This window comes from Sander vitreus, chromosome 7 (genome assembly GCF_031162955.1).
Source record: "Sander vitreus isolate 19-12246 chromosome 7, sanVit1, whole genome shotgun sequence".
Taxonomy (NCBI): Eukaryota; Metazoa; Chordata; class Actinopteri; order Perciformes; family Percidae; genus Sander; species Sander vitreus.
The window spans coordinates 4,135,567-4,152,386 of record NC_135861.1 but is presented as its reverse complement, the minus strand read 5'-3'; the positions used below and the strand labels follow the sequence as shown (position 1 = coordinate 4,152,386).

Below are 16,820 nucleotides of genomic sequence, written 5' to 3'. Positions count from 1 at the left end.
CCTGGATAGGTTAAAAAAAACCCTGCTCTGGGTTGTTTGCATTTATTTAAACCAATCACAATGGTGTTGGGCGGCACAAAGCTCTGGACGCTGGAAAAAATAGTCTCGGGAAGAAACTTGTTTTGGTGGAACATTTGCACCCCGCAAAAGAAAACTGTACACACAAAACAGTAACGTGAGCTATATAAATTAGCTATATGCATGGTTAAACGTCATTTGCTCTTTCCAGTGAATGGGCGTGTGTACTTCGTCCAAACCAGTCCTCTGATATTGGTCCCCAAACGACCCAGTTAGATAGTAAAAACGTATTCTTTGAAAATCTTTACAATCATTCCCCGAAAGAACCAAGCAGGCCTGCCTTGTTGCACGATCCAAATTGTCTTCAAAACTAGTGTGTAACATTAGCTTGCTGGCTCAGAGGTTCCGGTTGCGGTTGCTATCCGGTAGCAGCAAATGATGAACCGGTAAATGAACCGTCGTCGATCTCTACTATGCCATCCCAGCTACTGTAGCGCAATGTTTCTGCTTCAGCACGACTAGGATATGCCAACTTTTCAACTAAGTTTGAAATGAGATTCGGTATCGGTGAAATCTGTGTATTTTATGAGTTGGACTTTTGTGACATTACCCACCGCAGGGGTCGGGGTCATCACTCCTCAACACCCAGGAATGTTTTAGCAGCCAAATTGTTAATTTTAAAGTATTTATAGAACTATGGAAATCCCAGTCAATAATTCTGGTCAATGATGAATATTTGTTTGTTTATTTGGATCCCCATTAGCTTTAGCATAAGCTAGAAGCTATTCTTCCTGGGGTCCTGCAGTTTATGTTGTGACAACACAATTTACACAATAACATTAAACACAATACATGCACATTAGACATTACATCACATTACACAAACACTACACAAAGTACAACTCATATATAGCTGCAAAATTACAGCTGACGCAATTAAACAAAAAGCAAAGAAAAATAGACATTACACAACTCCGAATGAATCTATATCTAAATAGCTGATAATAAAAAAGCTGATGTAACTAACTCACTACACAGAGTTAGTATTAGATACTGAAGTTTTTTTAAGTGAGTGTTTTGTTATTTAATATGATTCGGGAGTAGGTTCCATTCACACATTGCTCTGTATGTGACCGAACGTTGAATTGATTTGGTTTTTGCTTTAGGTAGAATAAGAATCTGGATAAAAAGGCCACTAAATAAGTTAAAAAAAAAAAAAAATGAATGCAATGTGTTTTTGCTTGTATTAAGTATAAAAAAAAGCAACGCTAATGCCAGTGGAACAAGTAACAATTCACTTGGTAAAATTTTTTGAAATAAGATATAATCTTGAAACATGATTCATCTTTTACAAATAACACAGCAGCTTAAGAACCTTAGGATGTCAAAACAAAGCTTGTTTCATCTGAGATAGGACTCAAAACAAAATGTTTAAAGACTTTCACTTAACAAGATATTTAACATGCATCGTCTAAAAACGTCCATATCTGACAGAAATATTACTTGTTAGATGATTGTGTCTTAAATTAAGTTATTATTAGATATTTTGACTAGAAATTAGATGAATATACTTGGGAAGATTTAGTTTTTTAGCGGTGTATGGCTGATTAGCATACTTACCAACTTCCAGACATCATAGCTTAAATCAGGGGTCTTAAACGTTTTTCAGGCCAAGGACCCCTTAACTGAAAGACAGACAGAGCAGAGACCCCTACTACATGAAGTTGCATGTTAAACTGGGCCTACAATAACGTGTAGGGCAGCCTAAAGCCTGTGCTTTTTTTGCATAGAATATTAAGCTATTCATTTTTATAAAATCATGCCAACAATTAATGTGGCACACATCTAGTGACTACCTTGACTATATAGGCCAGTAAACAGTGGGAATTTATATTTGCAAATACTGTAATATGTTGTATTCATGTTTTTTGAAATAAAAAAAATAAAAAACTTTTAAAATTAACAATAATTTGGAGGTATTGACTCTGAAGACCCCCTAAGGGTCCCAGACCCCCTGTTGAAGATCCCTGGCTTAAATGATGCCAATAAATCACCCAGAGTTCACTTAACCCTCGTATTGTTATCAAGCATAAAGTAGCCTCTTAATGATTACCCAATTGTATGTTATATCTTTTTAGCCAACTTCATAAGCTGTTACCACTAGTTTTACACTGCTTTATGGAATTGGTGTTGAATAAACATCATTTACATGAAATTATTGGTCATTTTTGAGTAAAATGAGCAGAAATTAGGAATTATCTTGACTAATAGTTAAGGTTAGAGAAACAGATGTTTAAGGATGAGCACAGATTTTTACCCGGGTAGACCATAAATGTAGTGATCATAAATTAGCGGATGTAACCATCCATGTTATTTTTGGGAAATTTGGTTGAAAAGAAAGCCATATTTCTGATGTAGAAACTTTGAAACAGTGATGGTCATGCAGAGAACAGACTGGATGATTGCAGTGATGAACTGGATCAGCAGCTACTGAGGCAGGTTGAGGCAGGTTGAGATGGGTTGAGGTGGGTTGAATTCCCTCAGCTGGCTCACAAACACAGTGTTGTTGAGCATGGCGACTGATGTTGAGTTCAGTGTTGGGGGGGGGGGCTCCTCCTAAAGTCCATCCATCAACTTAAAGTACATTTTGGTAATAACACTTCTGTACTTCTTTACTTATTAATTTATTGAAAAGATTTCTGGTACAGGATATACAATCCTCTATCCCAGACTCTAAAAGACACAAAACAAATATATATATACATATACATTCACACATGCTTTATTGACAATAATAATAATAATAGAGCTGCGGATTAGGATTCAACTATCACATCAATTACCAATTATTTTCATAATCGATTAATTGGTTTGAGTCATTTTTTTTGATTCCAGCTTCATTAAATGGGAATATTTCTTAGTTTCTTAACTCCTCTATGACAGTAAACTGAATATATTTGAAAACAACGCTTGGAGACATCATCATCTTGGGCTTTGGGAAACACTGACATTTTATAGACCAAACAATTAATCGAGAAAATAATCAACAGATTAATCGACAAGGAAAATAATCGCTCGCTCCAAGAGGTCAGCCATAGACTGTTTTAAAGAGAAATGTTTGTGTTCAGTGCGGGGGGCCTGTGTCAGGTCCTCAGGCAGGGTGTTTCATACTTGGGGCATAAATACAGAGGGCAGCCGCTCATGCTTTAGAGCAGGGGTGTCAAAAATACGGCCCGCCAAAGGGTCCAATCAGGCCCACTGGATGACCGCGCAGTGTGAAGTGTGAACATTGCTGAGAAGTAATTAATTCCATTTCCACATTTACCACTTTAATCTCAGAGAATATCCGAGTTCTTTTTTGTTAATTTACAACTTTAATCTTAGAAATATTGAGTTTTTTTCTCTGAATATTACCCCTCTCTCCCGGGTCCGTAAAATTATTTGTTTCCCTACAATGGCCAACATCAAGCTGACAAGAAACTCTGTGGCAGATAAAGTTTCTGATCTTTCTGGAGTGGTTTACTGGTCTGGCCCACTTGAGATCAAATTAGGGGGATGTGGCCCATGAACTAAAATGACTTTGACACCCCTGCTTTAGAGTTAGTACGAAGGATGGTTCAAAGAACTCTGTCTGTGGACCTGATGGTTCTTGCTGGTTTGTGTGTAATGAGTATGTTGTTTTTATATACTGAGGTGCAAGGCCAATTATAGTCTTGTCTTTATGTTCCAGAGAAGACGTATGATTCTGCTTCTCACTGATCATAAAAAGACTGACGTGCTACCTGTTTGGCATTCATTCTGACAGCAGACAAATAGTCTTGTTTTTCTTGTGTGTGTGTGTGTGTGTGTGTGTGTGTGTGTGTGTGTGTGCGTGCGTGTGTGCACGTGTGTCTATACATGCATGTAAATAGTGATACAAAGCGCATGGAGGAGCTGTTCACCAAAAACCAGCAGATGAAAGAACAGCAGAGATTACTCATTGAGAACATCAAGACACTGGAAAACAGGTACTGATGTTACATTCTGCTTTTGTCTTGCATTTGGTTTACAACATGTAAACTAATGGTCATACCAGACCAAGTAGCTGCAAAGCCCCTGAGTGTATTGAACTGAGAAATGGGTGTGGCTGCGAATGAACTTAAACTTTTAATTTGATGGTAATAATGGTGAGCAAACACTAACACATATTGGAATGGTAGCACAAGTAGAGAAGAGCAAACAGTATAATGTCAGTAACACAGCAATATCGATTTAAAGTTTGCTAAGATAGTTACCACAAACGACTAGTCATACTGGAGCAAGTATGTGTGGCATAAAGTCAGTGTGTTGAATTGGATGGTTCCACACAACACTCTTCACAAGTAAAATAAATGATCATTTCACTTCTTTCATGGAATTTGGGTGTTTTATTTAATTTTATAGCATTTGAAAAGAAATTGATAAAAGAACGTTGAAAAAAGTGACAAAAATGTCAGAAAGAAAAAAAAAGCGCGGAAAAAAATCGACAAAAACATCAGAGAAAGTGACAAAAAGGTTGGCAAAAACGTGAGGGAAAGTAACAAAAAGGTTGCAAAAAGTGAGAAAAAAACAAACGAGAAAAGCAACAAAAGTGTCGCAAAAGACGACCAAAATTTTTACATTTTTGACCCAGAAAAACAAAAAGTTGCATGATCAACGGGAGGACAACACAAGGGTTAAGCAATGGTGCAATTAAATAACTAATGCACCGTTTCATTTATCAAAGGTGCTGTAGAATGTGTTATTTCTTCTCTCAAAAGTAAGCAGTTTGGCTTTAATTGATTGTTAAATGTGTGTTTAATGTGAACATTTATCATTTTTGATTGATGTTTCTGACGTTGTGTAGGCTGAGGGCGGGGCTGTGTGACAGATGTACAGTAACTCAGGAGGTCGCCAAGAGAAGACAGATGGAATTTGAAGCCTCGCAGATACAAAGCCTCCAGCACATCGCCCTACTGGGTATTCTGTTTATGTCTGTCTGTCAAATCAGTAAACCAACCTTCTAGTCATTCCTCATCCATAACTTGTCTCTTATGTGTCATATAAGTCTTGCATCAGTACCAAAACATTTTCTTTCTCCATTCAACTCTTCTTTGACTTCTGGCACCCTTCTACCCATCTGTGTTGTAGCGGGGGAGATGACCAACATGAAAAAGGAGAACAAGAGACTTAGAGATGAGCTCAGGAATTTAAGAGCAGCACTCAAGTGAGTATATGGTGTTATATTAGAAAGTTTTAGGATGATTCAACTTCATATGATAGATAAGAAACCGTTATTGTCATTATATTACAATGAATTCAACAGAAGTGTGGAGCAGTGCTTAAAACTTGTAAGGGTTAGGGTTAGGAGTTGGGGGTTAGGGTTAACTTTTAAGTTAAAAGAATCAGGCTTCTATCTAGAGGAGACTCTAAACAAGTTATTCTTAATGTTGAGTACATGTCTGTTATTACTCAAAGTATTTTGCAGTATTGCATATTGCATTTTGCCCGTATGACAAACATCATAACAAGCATTCAAAGAGGCGCTCCATGACAACTCTGAGGAGTTGATTGTGATCTACCTGAGAGCGATTTCTCACACAGCGACCATGCAATTGTGTTTGTGTAGCAGAGCTCCCAGTGACCACTCCTCCAATAGGAGCACCACCCCAGACGTCAAACCAACCAGCCCCCCTGACTATTCCCCCTGCTCTGGACCGGACGCCCTCCTCGCTATGGCAACTAGCAGGGCCAGTAACCAGCCAGCAGGTGGCAATGTTGCATTGAAAACTGAGGCCAACCAAAGAACTGAAGGTGAGGATGAGGAAGAGCTGGGAGTTTGTTTGTTTGTTGATTATCATTCTCGCCTTCTTACAGAAGTTCACGTCTGTGTTTCTGATCCAACAGAAAGTGTACACAGACAATTGAGAGGGATGAACGGAAGCCAATTTGTAAGTTTCTAAATCAACTAACTCTCAAAAGCATACCTATTAAAATGCAGTTGTTAACCATGTCTCTGTTGCATGCGCATGTCAACGAAATAATGTAACATTTGGGGAAATACTAATATTTTCTTTTTTGCGGAGAGTCAGATAAGAAGATCAACACATCTCTCATATCTGTCCTTTAAATTTGAAGCTGTGGCCAGAAGGCAGTTAGCTTAGCTTAGCATAACGATTGGAAACAGGGGGAAACAAAAGGGAAACAAAGGTTTAACAACCCCCCCCCCCCACCCCCCCCCCCCCAAAAAAAAATAACATCCACCTACCAGCACGTCTAAAGCTCACTTATTAATATGTTATATCTTGTTTTTATTAAATCCTCAAGTGTAAAGACTCCAACGCTAGCTAACACTGACTGAATGCTGTCAAGTAGCGTTGTAAGTGTAGCATAACCATGGTAACTGAATATGCTCTATTATGACAGTAAGTACCGTCAAGCCTTAGTCTTAGGCAAGGAGACAACGCAGAAGCTTTACGAACGCTCCGAAAGTATCCCGAAAGTAAATATGGACAAACTTGAGTTTGAAACTTGAGGTAGTTTAGGAAACCAGGCACTGGTCTTTACGCTAAGGTTTTTCAGCTTTTCAGCTGTTTCCAAAATGTCAAACTATTACTTTAATTTGTATAGCCACATATATGGTCATTTTCTTTTTGTTTCTTTGTCCCTTCTCCACTCTCAAAGGAGTCATACAAGCCTCTTTCCTGGAAGACGGAACATAATGTAACCCGTGGTGTAGAGAGAAGGTGAGACAAAGGGACATAGGACTATATGAGAGTATGGAAGTGTGGGACAGTGAAATGACAAATCAGTGATTGGGTGTGCTAAGATATATAACCAAAGATTAAAAAAAAACAAATTGTCTTGGGAACTAAAAGAAGAACAATCAAAAGCCACTACTCAGCTTCAATCGCTCATATTAAACATTTCCAAATGATTTTGTATTCCCTTACACTACTTGTTACTGAAAAAAGTAATCATATTATTGTTACAAAGTAATACATTACTGCCCAACACTGTGGCCCCAATGACCTGCACTGACATTTTAACCTCTCCCTATCTGCCTCGCTTCTGTTTCACATAACTTAGAGCTCAGAGTGTTGAGGAACTGGACCAGCGATCCTTTATCCCTCATCAAGCTCTCCTTAAGAACTTTTCTTTCTCAACCGGTGGAGAAGTGACCCCCAGCAGACATGTGCTCCATTCTCCTGTCCCCTGCCGTCCTCAACCAACCAAGAGCAGCCCTGCTACTGTCAATTGGCCCTTTTCTGAATCCTCTGACTTGGTTAATCCAGCTGCTTCAGCGACCAGTCTGGTGGTGCAACATTCTTCCAAACCAAACCTGCTACACTTTCCCAAACTGATCCCAACTAGCCAACATACCAGCTCTAGAAGTCAGGTTTCTGGGTCTCCCTGGCACAAGCAGAGTACCCATCAAGCCCCTGCCAAAGAGCCAACTGTGGTGTTCAGGTTGAGAAGTCTGATAGAGCAAGATGTCAGAGATGTAGAGCGTCAAACTAAGCCCCAGGAGAAAAAGGACATCCCACCATTGGGGACCGAGAACGTCTCTGGAGAGCTTAGAGAGGCATTTGATGGGCCTCTGGACCTTTCGGATCATGGAAAGTCCAAATCCAGCCAAATGCCAACAGATGATTCACCCTTAGCCTTACAAACTGGAGAGAGAGTACAGAGATGTCCTGACAAAGATGGGGAGGCAAATCCACACAGACCAGTATCATCACCGTCTCCTGTCGTCCCTCCCTCCGGCCCCTCTATCCCACCAGTCAATCAACAAGAGGAAGAGTCTGCCAGTGACCATAACCACAAGGTAACTTTTTTGGCAATAAGATTAAAAGACATGGGGGTAATGGTAAAGAGGGGACAAACAGGGTTCATGGTATGATAGCCTCGCATTACTAGACCTATCTCCACAGCGCTGCAGAGGAAGGTCTGGTCCCTCCACACATACATTCCTGGATAGGAGAAAAATTGGTCAGGGGTTGTTTGCATTTCGTTAAACCAATCACAATCGTCTTGGCCGGCGCTAAGCTCCGGACGCAGCGACGGTGGCTCTGCATAATGGTTTGCAAAATTTTGTCCACAGCAATCCCCCGATGGTTAAACGTCATTTCCCTTTTACCAGTGTATCACCGTGTGTACTTCGTCCAAACCAATCCTCTCATATTGGTCCTCAAACGACCCAGGTAGATAATGAAAACATATTCTTTGTAAATCTTTACAATCATTCCCCCAAAAGAACCAAGCAGGCCTGCCTTGTTGCACGATCCAAATTTTCTTCAAAACTTTTTTCATCACATTTTCAGCATGTAACATTAGCTTGCTAATGTTACATGCTCAGAGGTTCAAGTTGTTGTTCCTCGATGCGACCGGAGTTTAACGTAAACACAAAGAAAGCGGAAGGTGAGGGACAACTGACGGGACATCCGGTGGAACTGGCGGCACCGGAACTATCTGGTAAATGATGTTGATCCAGACTAATGGTATGATGGTCCTGTCACAGCAGGTAATCAAAGAGCAGGAGCAGAAAGAGGAGGCGAATGGGAAGACAGACCAATGCGGGAACGGGAAGAAGGTGCCTGTCCTCACTGTATCATTACGCCCAGGTGAAGAGCTCAGATTCACATGTGTCTGTGTGTATGCATCCATATAAACCTACTGTGTACAGGTGAATAATACTTACTGGTGTCATGTTTCTGTAACAGTAGTGGCGCTGGAGACTATGAATTCTGCTCTGCAGAAATCCTTACTATCAAGTGGCAAGGTACGGTAATTCAAGCCACTAAATCAGATACAGTTTGCTTTGTAAGCATTTGTAAATATGAGCTGTTTCTAGTTTATTTTCACTTGCTTCCTTTGCTTCATCGCAGTCATCGTCGCCAGCAGCTGAGCCAAGAAGCAGCTCAGATGAGCGGGATGAGGACGAGAGTGTGTCAGGACAAGAAAACAGCCAGGGCTGCAAGAGAAAGAGGGCATCTGTGGAGACAGAAACCGACAGAGACTCAGAAACAGACCGTAGGCATCAGCTCACATTCAGCTCACATTTCAAGTCATTTTGTGTCTTTCTTTCTGTCTCTCTTGGGTGTGGTCAAAATCTGTTGTTCCAATGTCTAGTATTTTAATCCACACAACCAACTCTGTAATCACACAAACGTCTTGATGATGTGCACACATCTCTACCATCCCACATAAATAAAACGCGGCATTTATATTTAACGTAAACAGATGGGGACCGATCTTCTTAACTAACTCTTGTCAAGAAAGAAAAGAAGCGCATTTCAGTCAAACTGTTCTTTTAGATTGCTTAAACTGTCTTTGCACTGAAGCCAAAATCCTGTGTGTAAATCAAATAAACTGAACGGTATAATTACTTGATCTCAACACTTTGACCCTGTTTACACTTGGTTTTAAAATGCGTTTTAGTGATCTGAACACAAGTGGACAGCCGAGGCACACCTGTGTCTATTATGCCTCTCCAGCTAACCCATTGTGTTCAGATTTCATTACTGCCTACACAATACAGTAACGTGAGCTATTGAAATTAGCTGGAGTCATGGTTAAACCTCATTTGCTCTTACCAGAGTATTGACGGGTGTATTTTGTCCATAGAAAATCACCGCCAATAGGTCCCAAAATCTCGCAGTTAGATAGCAAATGCTGTAAATATATTCTTTGTAAATCTTTAAAATCATTCACCGAAAGAACCAACGAGGCCTGCCTTGTTGCATGATCCAAAGTTTCTTCAAAACTTGCCATTTGAGTTGCTAGCTCAAAGGTTGTTTCCTGAAACAGTTTAGTTTTCCTAGGCGAGGGACATCCGGTGATTATCCAGTAAATTAACTTTTGTTGATCCAGACTAGTACAGCTGGAGATATCACTGTCAGCAGAACCCAACACATCTCCTTCCATAGGGCAAAACGATAGATGGTCACGCAACACTTTGTGTAACTCTTTGTAAAATGAAGTCACTAAAACCACCACATCCTTCATTGATGAGGTATTTTCCTAAAATAGTTAAGTCCTTGTGAAGGCTGCATCAGGACACATTGGTGTTTACATTACAAAAGATGTGTGAGGAAATGCGGCCCAGACCAACTCGGCAAGGGGTTTGAGTGATCGAATCACAATGCGTCTTGGTGGTCATTTATCGTTGTCCACTTGTGATCCGATGGCCCAAGACGCATTTTAAAATCAAGTGTAAACAGGGTCTTTGACAACTGTTCAGCTGATGGTCTCAATCATTGTCCATCTTACAACTTTCTTCAGTTCGGTCTTTATTTATACATGTAAAAATGTAACCATCATGAAAAATATCTCTCCCACGGTTTCTCCCTCACCAAAAGGAAGTGTTTTCTTTTTTCCTCACAGACAACGAGCAGGAGAGGAAGATCAAGATCACTTTGAGAACTGAGGGGAAGAGCCCCGCTAAAGAGCATGATATCACATTGTGATCTCACGTAAACCTGCATCAACTGACTTACATATTACTTTGATCTTGAAGTTGATTAGCAAACATTGGAGTATTTACACCAGCAAACATGAAGAAACCTTCATTAATTTGCATTCATTAGGAGTCGTGTTTCTGGCAACCGGATGAATGTAAGGTAATGTGGGGTTTAAGGTCTTTTTTTGTGTGCTGAAAACAGCTGCCTGCTGTGGCTGAAAATGAAACTGATAAGAGTGGTGAGCAGAAACAGTAGAGTTCTGGGCCATCAAATCAAAACAATGACTTAAAACAACTTTTTTTTAAAATAGCATACCCCCTTTTAGTACCCCTGCCCAGCGTAAAAATATTTTTGGTAGAAATAAAAAACCTGTCTATGTAAAGAAGCATACATATACATACAGAACTGCACTATACATTGTAACTGAAAACACTTAAATGCTACATTTCAAATATTATATATTTCATTATTATAGAAAAATTATTTTATGCATGACTGATGTTTTTTTAATTAATATATATGAAATAATCTCACGTAGCCTTTGCAGTACTCCAAAGTACCCCTAGGGGTACATGTACTCCCATTTGAAAAACACAGACTTAGAGGACGCTAAAAACCAAGCTGCAGCTTTATGTTTTCAGCAAACTGACTCGGGCAGTCAACATTCAAACTGTAAATTATTTCCGTTACATAAAATAGCTCTAAACTTGCAATAACTGGATTTTGGCCATCCGGGGGCAGCAGTTACTTTTAAAAGCAGGGGTCTCTGGCAGAGACTGAAGTTAATTATACAAAAACTATCTTTGACCATAAAGCCAATCTGTGGTTTATCAGTGAAGTGTCTGAAGTACACTGTAGACTGGAGTCTCTACTCACAGAGTGACGGCTCCCAGTGAGCAAAATGTCGTCTAGAATACGTCTAAAAGACGTGATTTACGGACATCCAGAAGACGTCCTCTGGGAAGCCAGAATGAAAGTTTTTTATACGTCTTTTCTGGACGTTGTATAGACGTTAATAAAAGCTGTGTTAAAGACGTAATTGTTGGACCAGTGTGCATTTTTTTCTGGACATTGTATAGACGTCACCCAAAAGACGTCCCAAAGGCAGCCAGAATGAAAGTTGTTTTGAATGGCTTTTTTGGACGTAGTATAAATCTTAATTAAAGACGTGTTAAAGATGCACAGACATTAAAATCCTAACTAACTTTAAAATAATGGCAGTGAGTTCAAAACAAAAGATAAGAGCATTGGGAAAAAGCCAGTAATTGTAAATGAGACCAGAGTCCCATGTCTTTACTTACTATTGTTGAATACCATGTTTTGGTCATCAAACCTGCATGTAGGTTATTGTTACAATGTTGGAACACCACATGGTATTTAATAAAACTGATTTTAGTAGGCAGTGTGCAGAAATACTCTTTAAAACTGTACATAGAAAATTATATCCCTCAGATGCACCTGTCCAAGACATTTTAGTAGCCATATTTACAATTGGAAATACCTGAAATCTATTAAAAATGACATTGTTTGAAATTAAGAGATAACTTTAATCTTTAATGAGGTTTTCAGCAAAATATTAACAGCTAATAAATTAAACATTCAATTATTCTAACATTCTAATAGTCAAGGTTGAAGGGACAGTTTACCCCAAAATCTAAATAAATATTTTTCCTGTAGTGCTATTTATCATAGATTGCTTTGGTGTGAGTAGCCGAGTTTTGGAGATATCGGCCATAGAGATACCTTTTTTGATTAATTACAGATTTGTTGTGAGCAGTTTCATGTACAGCATACTCATTTTTGTAGTTCCAACATGAAACTGCTTGCAAAGAGGTCTGCAGGTAATCCTGAGTAATTGAGTCATGATTTCTGGAAAAAACATTCTGAACAAAACATTGCTGTTACATTTTTCAACAAAACAATGTTTTTTTGTGTGCTTTAAACACCAAGCCGAGTGCCATATAGTGGCATTATATTAAAAAAAAACCGGCAACTCTATTGCCGATATCTCTGACACTGGGCAACTCACACCAAAACAATGGATACTTAAAGTAAGAGACAGAAAACATTTGTATTTTTGATTTGGGGGTGAAACATAAAGTAGAGTTATACATTTGAAGCTTTGTAAAAGTATAATTAATGGCAGAGCTGTTGCATTTGATTGCATTACATTATCCATGTGTACCTAATGAAGTGGGTGGTTAGAGAGAGGTGTAAACAGTTTGTAAAACAGTAAGTAAAAAGTAATTAAAATGTAAAGTGACATCATTATGGTAAAAAGAACGAGTCCAGCGCGGGTTGAATGCACATCAGCAGGTCATCGCCGTTACACGGTGTTAGTGTATATAATGGTCCATGCATTGTCATAGACACATGCAGCCTCTTTTCTGGAAATCTTTGCATGTCCGTGCAACCGACACAAGTCCACAGCGGTCCGCTGCTTGTATGTATGAGGCCATCTCCACACATCCATCTGTGAGGTTGTCAGCTTTGTGTCTGCCTGGCTCAGAGCGCCGTCTAGCAAAAAGCCACGAAGCTTAAAACGCTCTCAAAAGTTAGCTTTGGCTGTTTCTCGCTTCTTGGCATGATTACTCTGCTACCAGCCTCTGTCACGTCCCATGTGGAGCTTGTAAGCACGCAGCTGAGAAGGCAGTGTCGCTGTCAAATGTCCCTGGGAAAAGTAACGTTGCGCCAAATTGAAAAAGGAACTACGTTTCGTTACCAAATTTTCAATAGTAGCGCGTTACACTACTTTTACTACTACTTTTACTACTACTTGCGTCGTTGCCGCCGGAAATTCCGCTGGATGTCTCTTTTCGGCCGGATGTCACTCTTTTCGGAGGGATGTCACTCTTTTTGGCCAGATGTCCATTTCCTTCCGCTTTCTTTGTGTTGGAATTTTAAACTGTGATCGTTTTATGAAGACTATGGTTAACTGCTCCACAGATCTCTGCAGGGTAAATCCAGACAGCTAGCTAGACTATCTGTCCAATCGGAGTTTTCTGTTGCACAACTAAAACAACTTTTGAACGAACACGTTCCACCAAAACAAGTTCCTTCCTGAGGCTATTTTGCAGAGTCACCGTGTCTCCGTCCAGTCTTGAGCACCGCCCAAGACAATTGTGATTGATTTAAAGAAATGCCAATAAACCAGAGCACGTTTTTCTCCCATCCCAGAATGCTGTGTGGACTAGCCAGACCCTCCTTTGCAGTGCTGTGGAGGAAGGTCTGGCAATGCTAGACTGGCCTAGACCTAACCAACTTGCGACCGTATGACAACGTTAACAAAGTGTTTAAAACTGTGACTGTTATGTCCTGCGGTTTAGATATGAGGACGGAAAACGCTCCCATGGGTCGTATTTCCTGCTAATTTATGAAATGCTCCTGTGTGTCATATTACAGTGTAGGAATAAACAACATATCTGCGTATGCCGGTTTGGAGGACTTGTTGTGGTGGCTGGCAGCCTGCTGTGGCTGTAAATGACGCTGATCAGAGAAGTGAACGCAAGCACAGCAACTATTTTGTCATTGATTAAAAGAAATCTCACTCTTAGTGTGGTTCTTAGTGGTTCTATCACTGGGATTGAGCATTTTCTCTGTGAACAAAGTTCTCACTGAGTGCATTTACATGAACATTAATATTCTGTCTAGTTTCAGAATATTCAAATAGTCATTTTCTGAGCAGGAAGGTGTGACGTCCCAGTCCATTGTGTTTGATATAACTGGTGTATGTCCAGGTTCTGCTAACATAAATCTGAATATGCTAACTGGGACATTCCAATATCAACCAGTGTATTATGTCAACAAAATATTCTATTGATTATTAGGATTGGACTTAATTGGAATTAAGGAGAAAACTATCTGACATTAGACCCTCCCTATTTGATTGTAAATATGAATGTACAACCTCTTTAGCAGCTTATAGTTGTTTGGTGGAGAAATGAGACACAGTCATGTTTAGAAAGTCACACATTTTGCAACACAGACCAGCCCATTTTCACAATTTACAACTCAAAAACCCGTATTGCTCCTCTCCAATACTCATCTCACACTATACTAATTTTATGTAAGGTGTTTATAATTATTTCACTTTACTGGCATTACTGCCACAGTCTGGTTATTTTTGCCCCAGAGCCTTATCTCATCTTAAGTGACCAACAAAGAAGAAAAAAAGAAGACAAAAACATGTTCCTCTTCCTCTTTTTTATTTTCAGAATGCACACATTTTGCAAGTATAAACTTTCCGTTCACAGCTGTGACAGCTTGTGTTAAGCCGGGTGGATGGAAGCGAGTCAGTTGAATAACCTTTATTTTTGTGATACAGCACTGGAAAGTCAATGTGTCCATTTTGTGTAAATATATAAAAAGTTTTTAATGGAGATGCCCTAATCAATAGGCAAAATCAGCCAATTTTTACTCAAAATATGAGCTTGTTATTTGTCCTTCTTTTCTTTTTTTCAAAAGTGCACACTTTTTTTATCCTGTGTGAAAATATGTTGTTTTATTGATTTCTACTGTTTCTATCATGCCTCTCAAATGCCATTAGAGTCCATTAAGTACAGTTCTTGGTCAGTGGACAAAATAGCCACCCCCTGCCATTTGCATCTCTCTGTTGATTAAAACATGATTGACTTTGCTACTGTACTAAGTGTACTATTGTGCTTTCACTTTTATAGTATGCTAATCTGTCAAGCTAAATGCTGTGTTGTTGTGTGGTCTTAACGGATCTTTTGTTTTTTAGAATGATACAATGTACACTCTTAGAAACTGAAGGCACTACTATTAACGTTGAAATAAACGTCTGTTCTTGAATGTTGCTTCTGTAGCTCCGACTATATATGATTCAACTCTTATAGTTCGTACCATTTACCACAAAACCTCTTGTGTGTCTCACTCACCTATTCAGTGAATAATGAAGAGTTCTGGGAAACACAAGTAGCGTCATGTCGTGATGTTTTGTTCAGGACGTTATGCAAAACAGTTGCAGTGTGATGAAAAGCCATGTAGAAACTAGGGCTGAACGATTTGGGAAAAAAAACGAATTGCGATTTTCCTGCCAGATATTACGAGACGAATTGGGATTATTATTAATACGTAATTCACCTTCTGCAATCATGTTAAATAAAGTAATAAATAAATGAAATATCCACTGAAAATTGGACATTTCAATTTTCAATTACATTTTTTGTATTTATAGTATCAAATCATAGAGAGTTATTTCAAGATACTTTACAGACAGAGTAAGGCATATATAGGGCATAGCAGGGCCTAGCAGGGTGTTGCGGAGCGTAGTAGGGCATAGCAGGGCATCGAGCAAGACTACGGCAGCTGCAACCATGGTTTAGGTGCCATCCAAATCCAAGGAAAACTGTGAGCCGAGAAAGCATATGGACTCCGGGGAATAAGCTCTCCGGAGATAAGTTAGTTACAAGCATTTCGGAAACATGAATGCACACAGATGGAAAGAGAGAGGAGATCAGTGTGTCAAATGAAGTCCCCCGGCAGTCTAAAACTATAGCAGTATAACTATGAGCTGGTCCAAGGCAAACCTGGGCCAGCCCTACAAGGGTTGGTAGATGAATCGGACGACTATAAAGAGAAGCAGAGAAGAGGACGGGTGTCTGTAGAAATACACCCTCCCCCACCAGTATAGGCGAAATGCTCACGCAAACTCCTCACTCCCTAACTATAAGCTTTATTAAAGAGTTTTAAGTTTACTCTTAAATGTGGATATTTCCGTAAACAATCTGTGATATGTAACATTATTCCAGCATGTATCTTATGAAAAAACAATAAATATAATAATGAAAATAATAATAATAAAAATATTAATAAGAATAACTTTTATTTATATAGCGCCTTTCATGAAACCCAAGGACAGCTATACTAAGGGAGGTTGTAGGCTGAAAGAATGGAATAAAAAATGTTGAATCAAATGTTACACCAAATATTCAACTAAATATTTCACATTCGATTAATCGTGGTCGTCACGATTTGCTAATCGCATTCTTTCAAATCTCGATTTTGATTTGAACACGATTAATCATTCAGCCCTTGTGAAAATCATTGAAACCATCAAGAGTTTGTCATAGTTGTGAGGTGTGATACTAGCCTGACTAGCCTGACAAGATGTTGGGTCTGGGAACTCACCATTGGCAGGGCTCAATCCGAGGGGCGGGATAAACGGTTGTCTTTCAAATTCTCTCTGCACCCAATAGGATAGCTCTACAACCAAGCAGAGCAACAAAGAAGGTAGCGGAACTAGTTGAGAGATTAAACTTTTGCCGTATCCGTTCGGCAAAACTCCGAACACATCTTCCTTTTTTAAGAATCTTAAATTAG

General features: G+C 39.4%; 1 protein-coding gene and 1 long non-coding RNA gene across 4 annotated transcripts in view; one reads left to right on the top strand and one right to left on the bottom strand.

Annotated features, from left to right (window-relative positions):
- The window catches only part of rbbp8l (retinoblastoma binding protein 8-like), a 19,274-nt gene extending 3,980 nt beyond the window's left edge, over positions 1-15,294 (top strand). The window contains exons 4-14 of one of the 3 annotated variants that reach the window (XM_078254265.1): positions 3,930-4,025; positions 4,883-4,995; positions 5,167-5,242; positions 5,648-5,829; positions 5,923-5,966; positions 6,700-6,761; positions 7,105-7,843; positions 8,537-8,639; positions 8,739-8,797; positions 8,904-9,048; positions 10,402-15,294. In XM_078254265.1, the coding sequence (XP_078110391.1) occupies positions 3,930-4,025; positions 4,883-4,995; positions 5,167-5,242; positions 5,648-5,829; positions 5,923-5,966; positions 6,700-6,761; positions 7,105-7,843; positions 8,537-8,639; positions 8,739-8,797; positions 8,904-9,048; positions 10,402-10,484 (1,702 nt within the window). In that variant the 3' untranslated portion in view covers positions 10,485-15,294. Of the gene's footprint in view, positions 1-3,929; positions 4,026-4,882; positions 4,996-5,166; positions 5,243-5,644; positions 5,830-5,922; positions 5,967-6,699; positions 6,762-7,104; positions 7,844-8,536; positions 8,640-8,738; positions 8,798-8,903; positions 9,049-10,401 lie in introns of all 3 variants that reach the window. The other 2 variants (XM_078254266.1, XM_078254263.1) reach the window with 2 other exon arrangements.
- Positions 4,402-8,905, bottom strand: LOC144520512 (uncharacterized). Its single transcript, XR_013502232.1, has 2 exons — positions 8,717-8,905; positions 4,402-5,155 (listed from the first exon to the last, which is right to left on the bottom strand). It is a non-coding gene; the product is annotated as an uncharacterized LOC144520512 (long non-coding RNA).
- Positions 15,295-16,820: the final 1,526 nt, after the last annotated feature.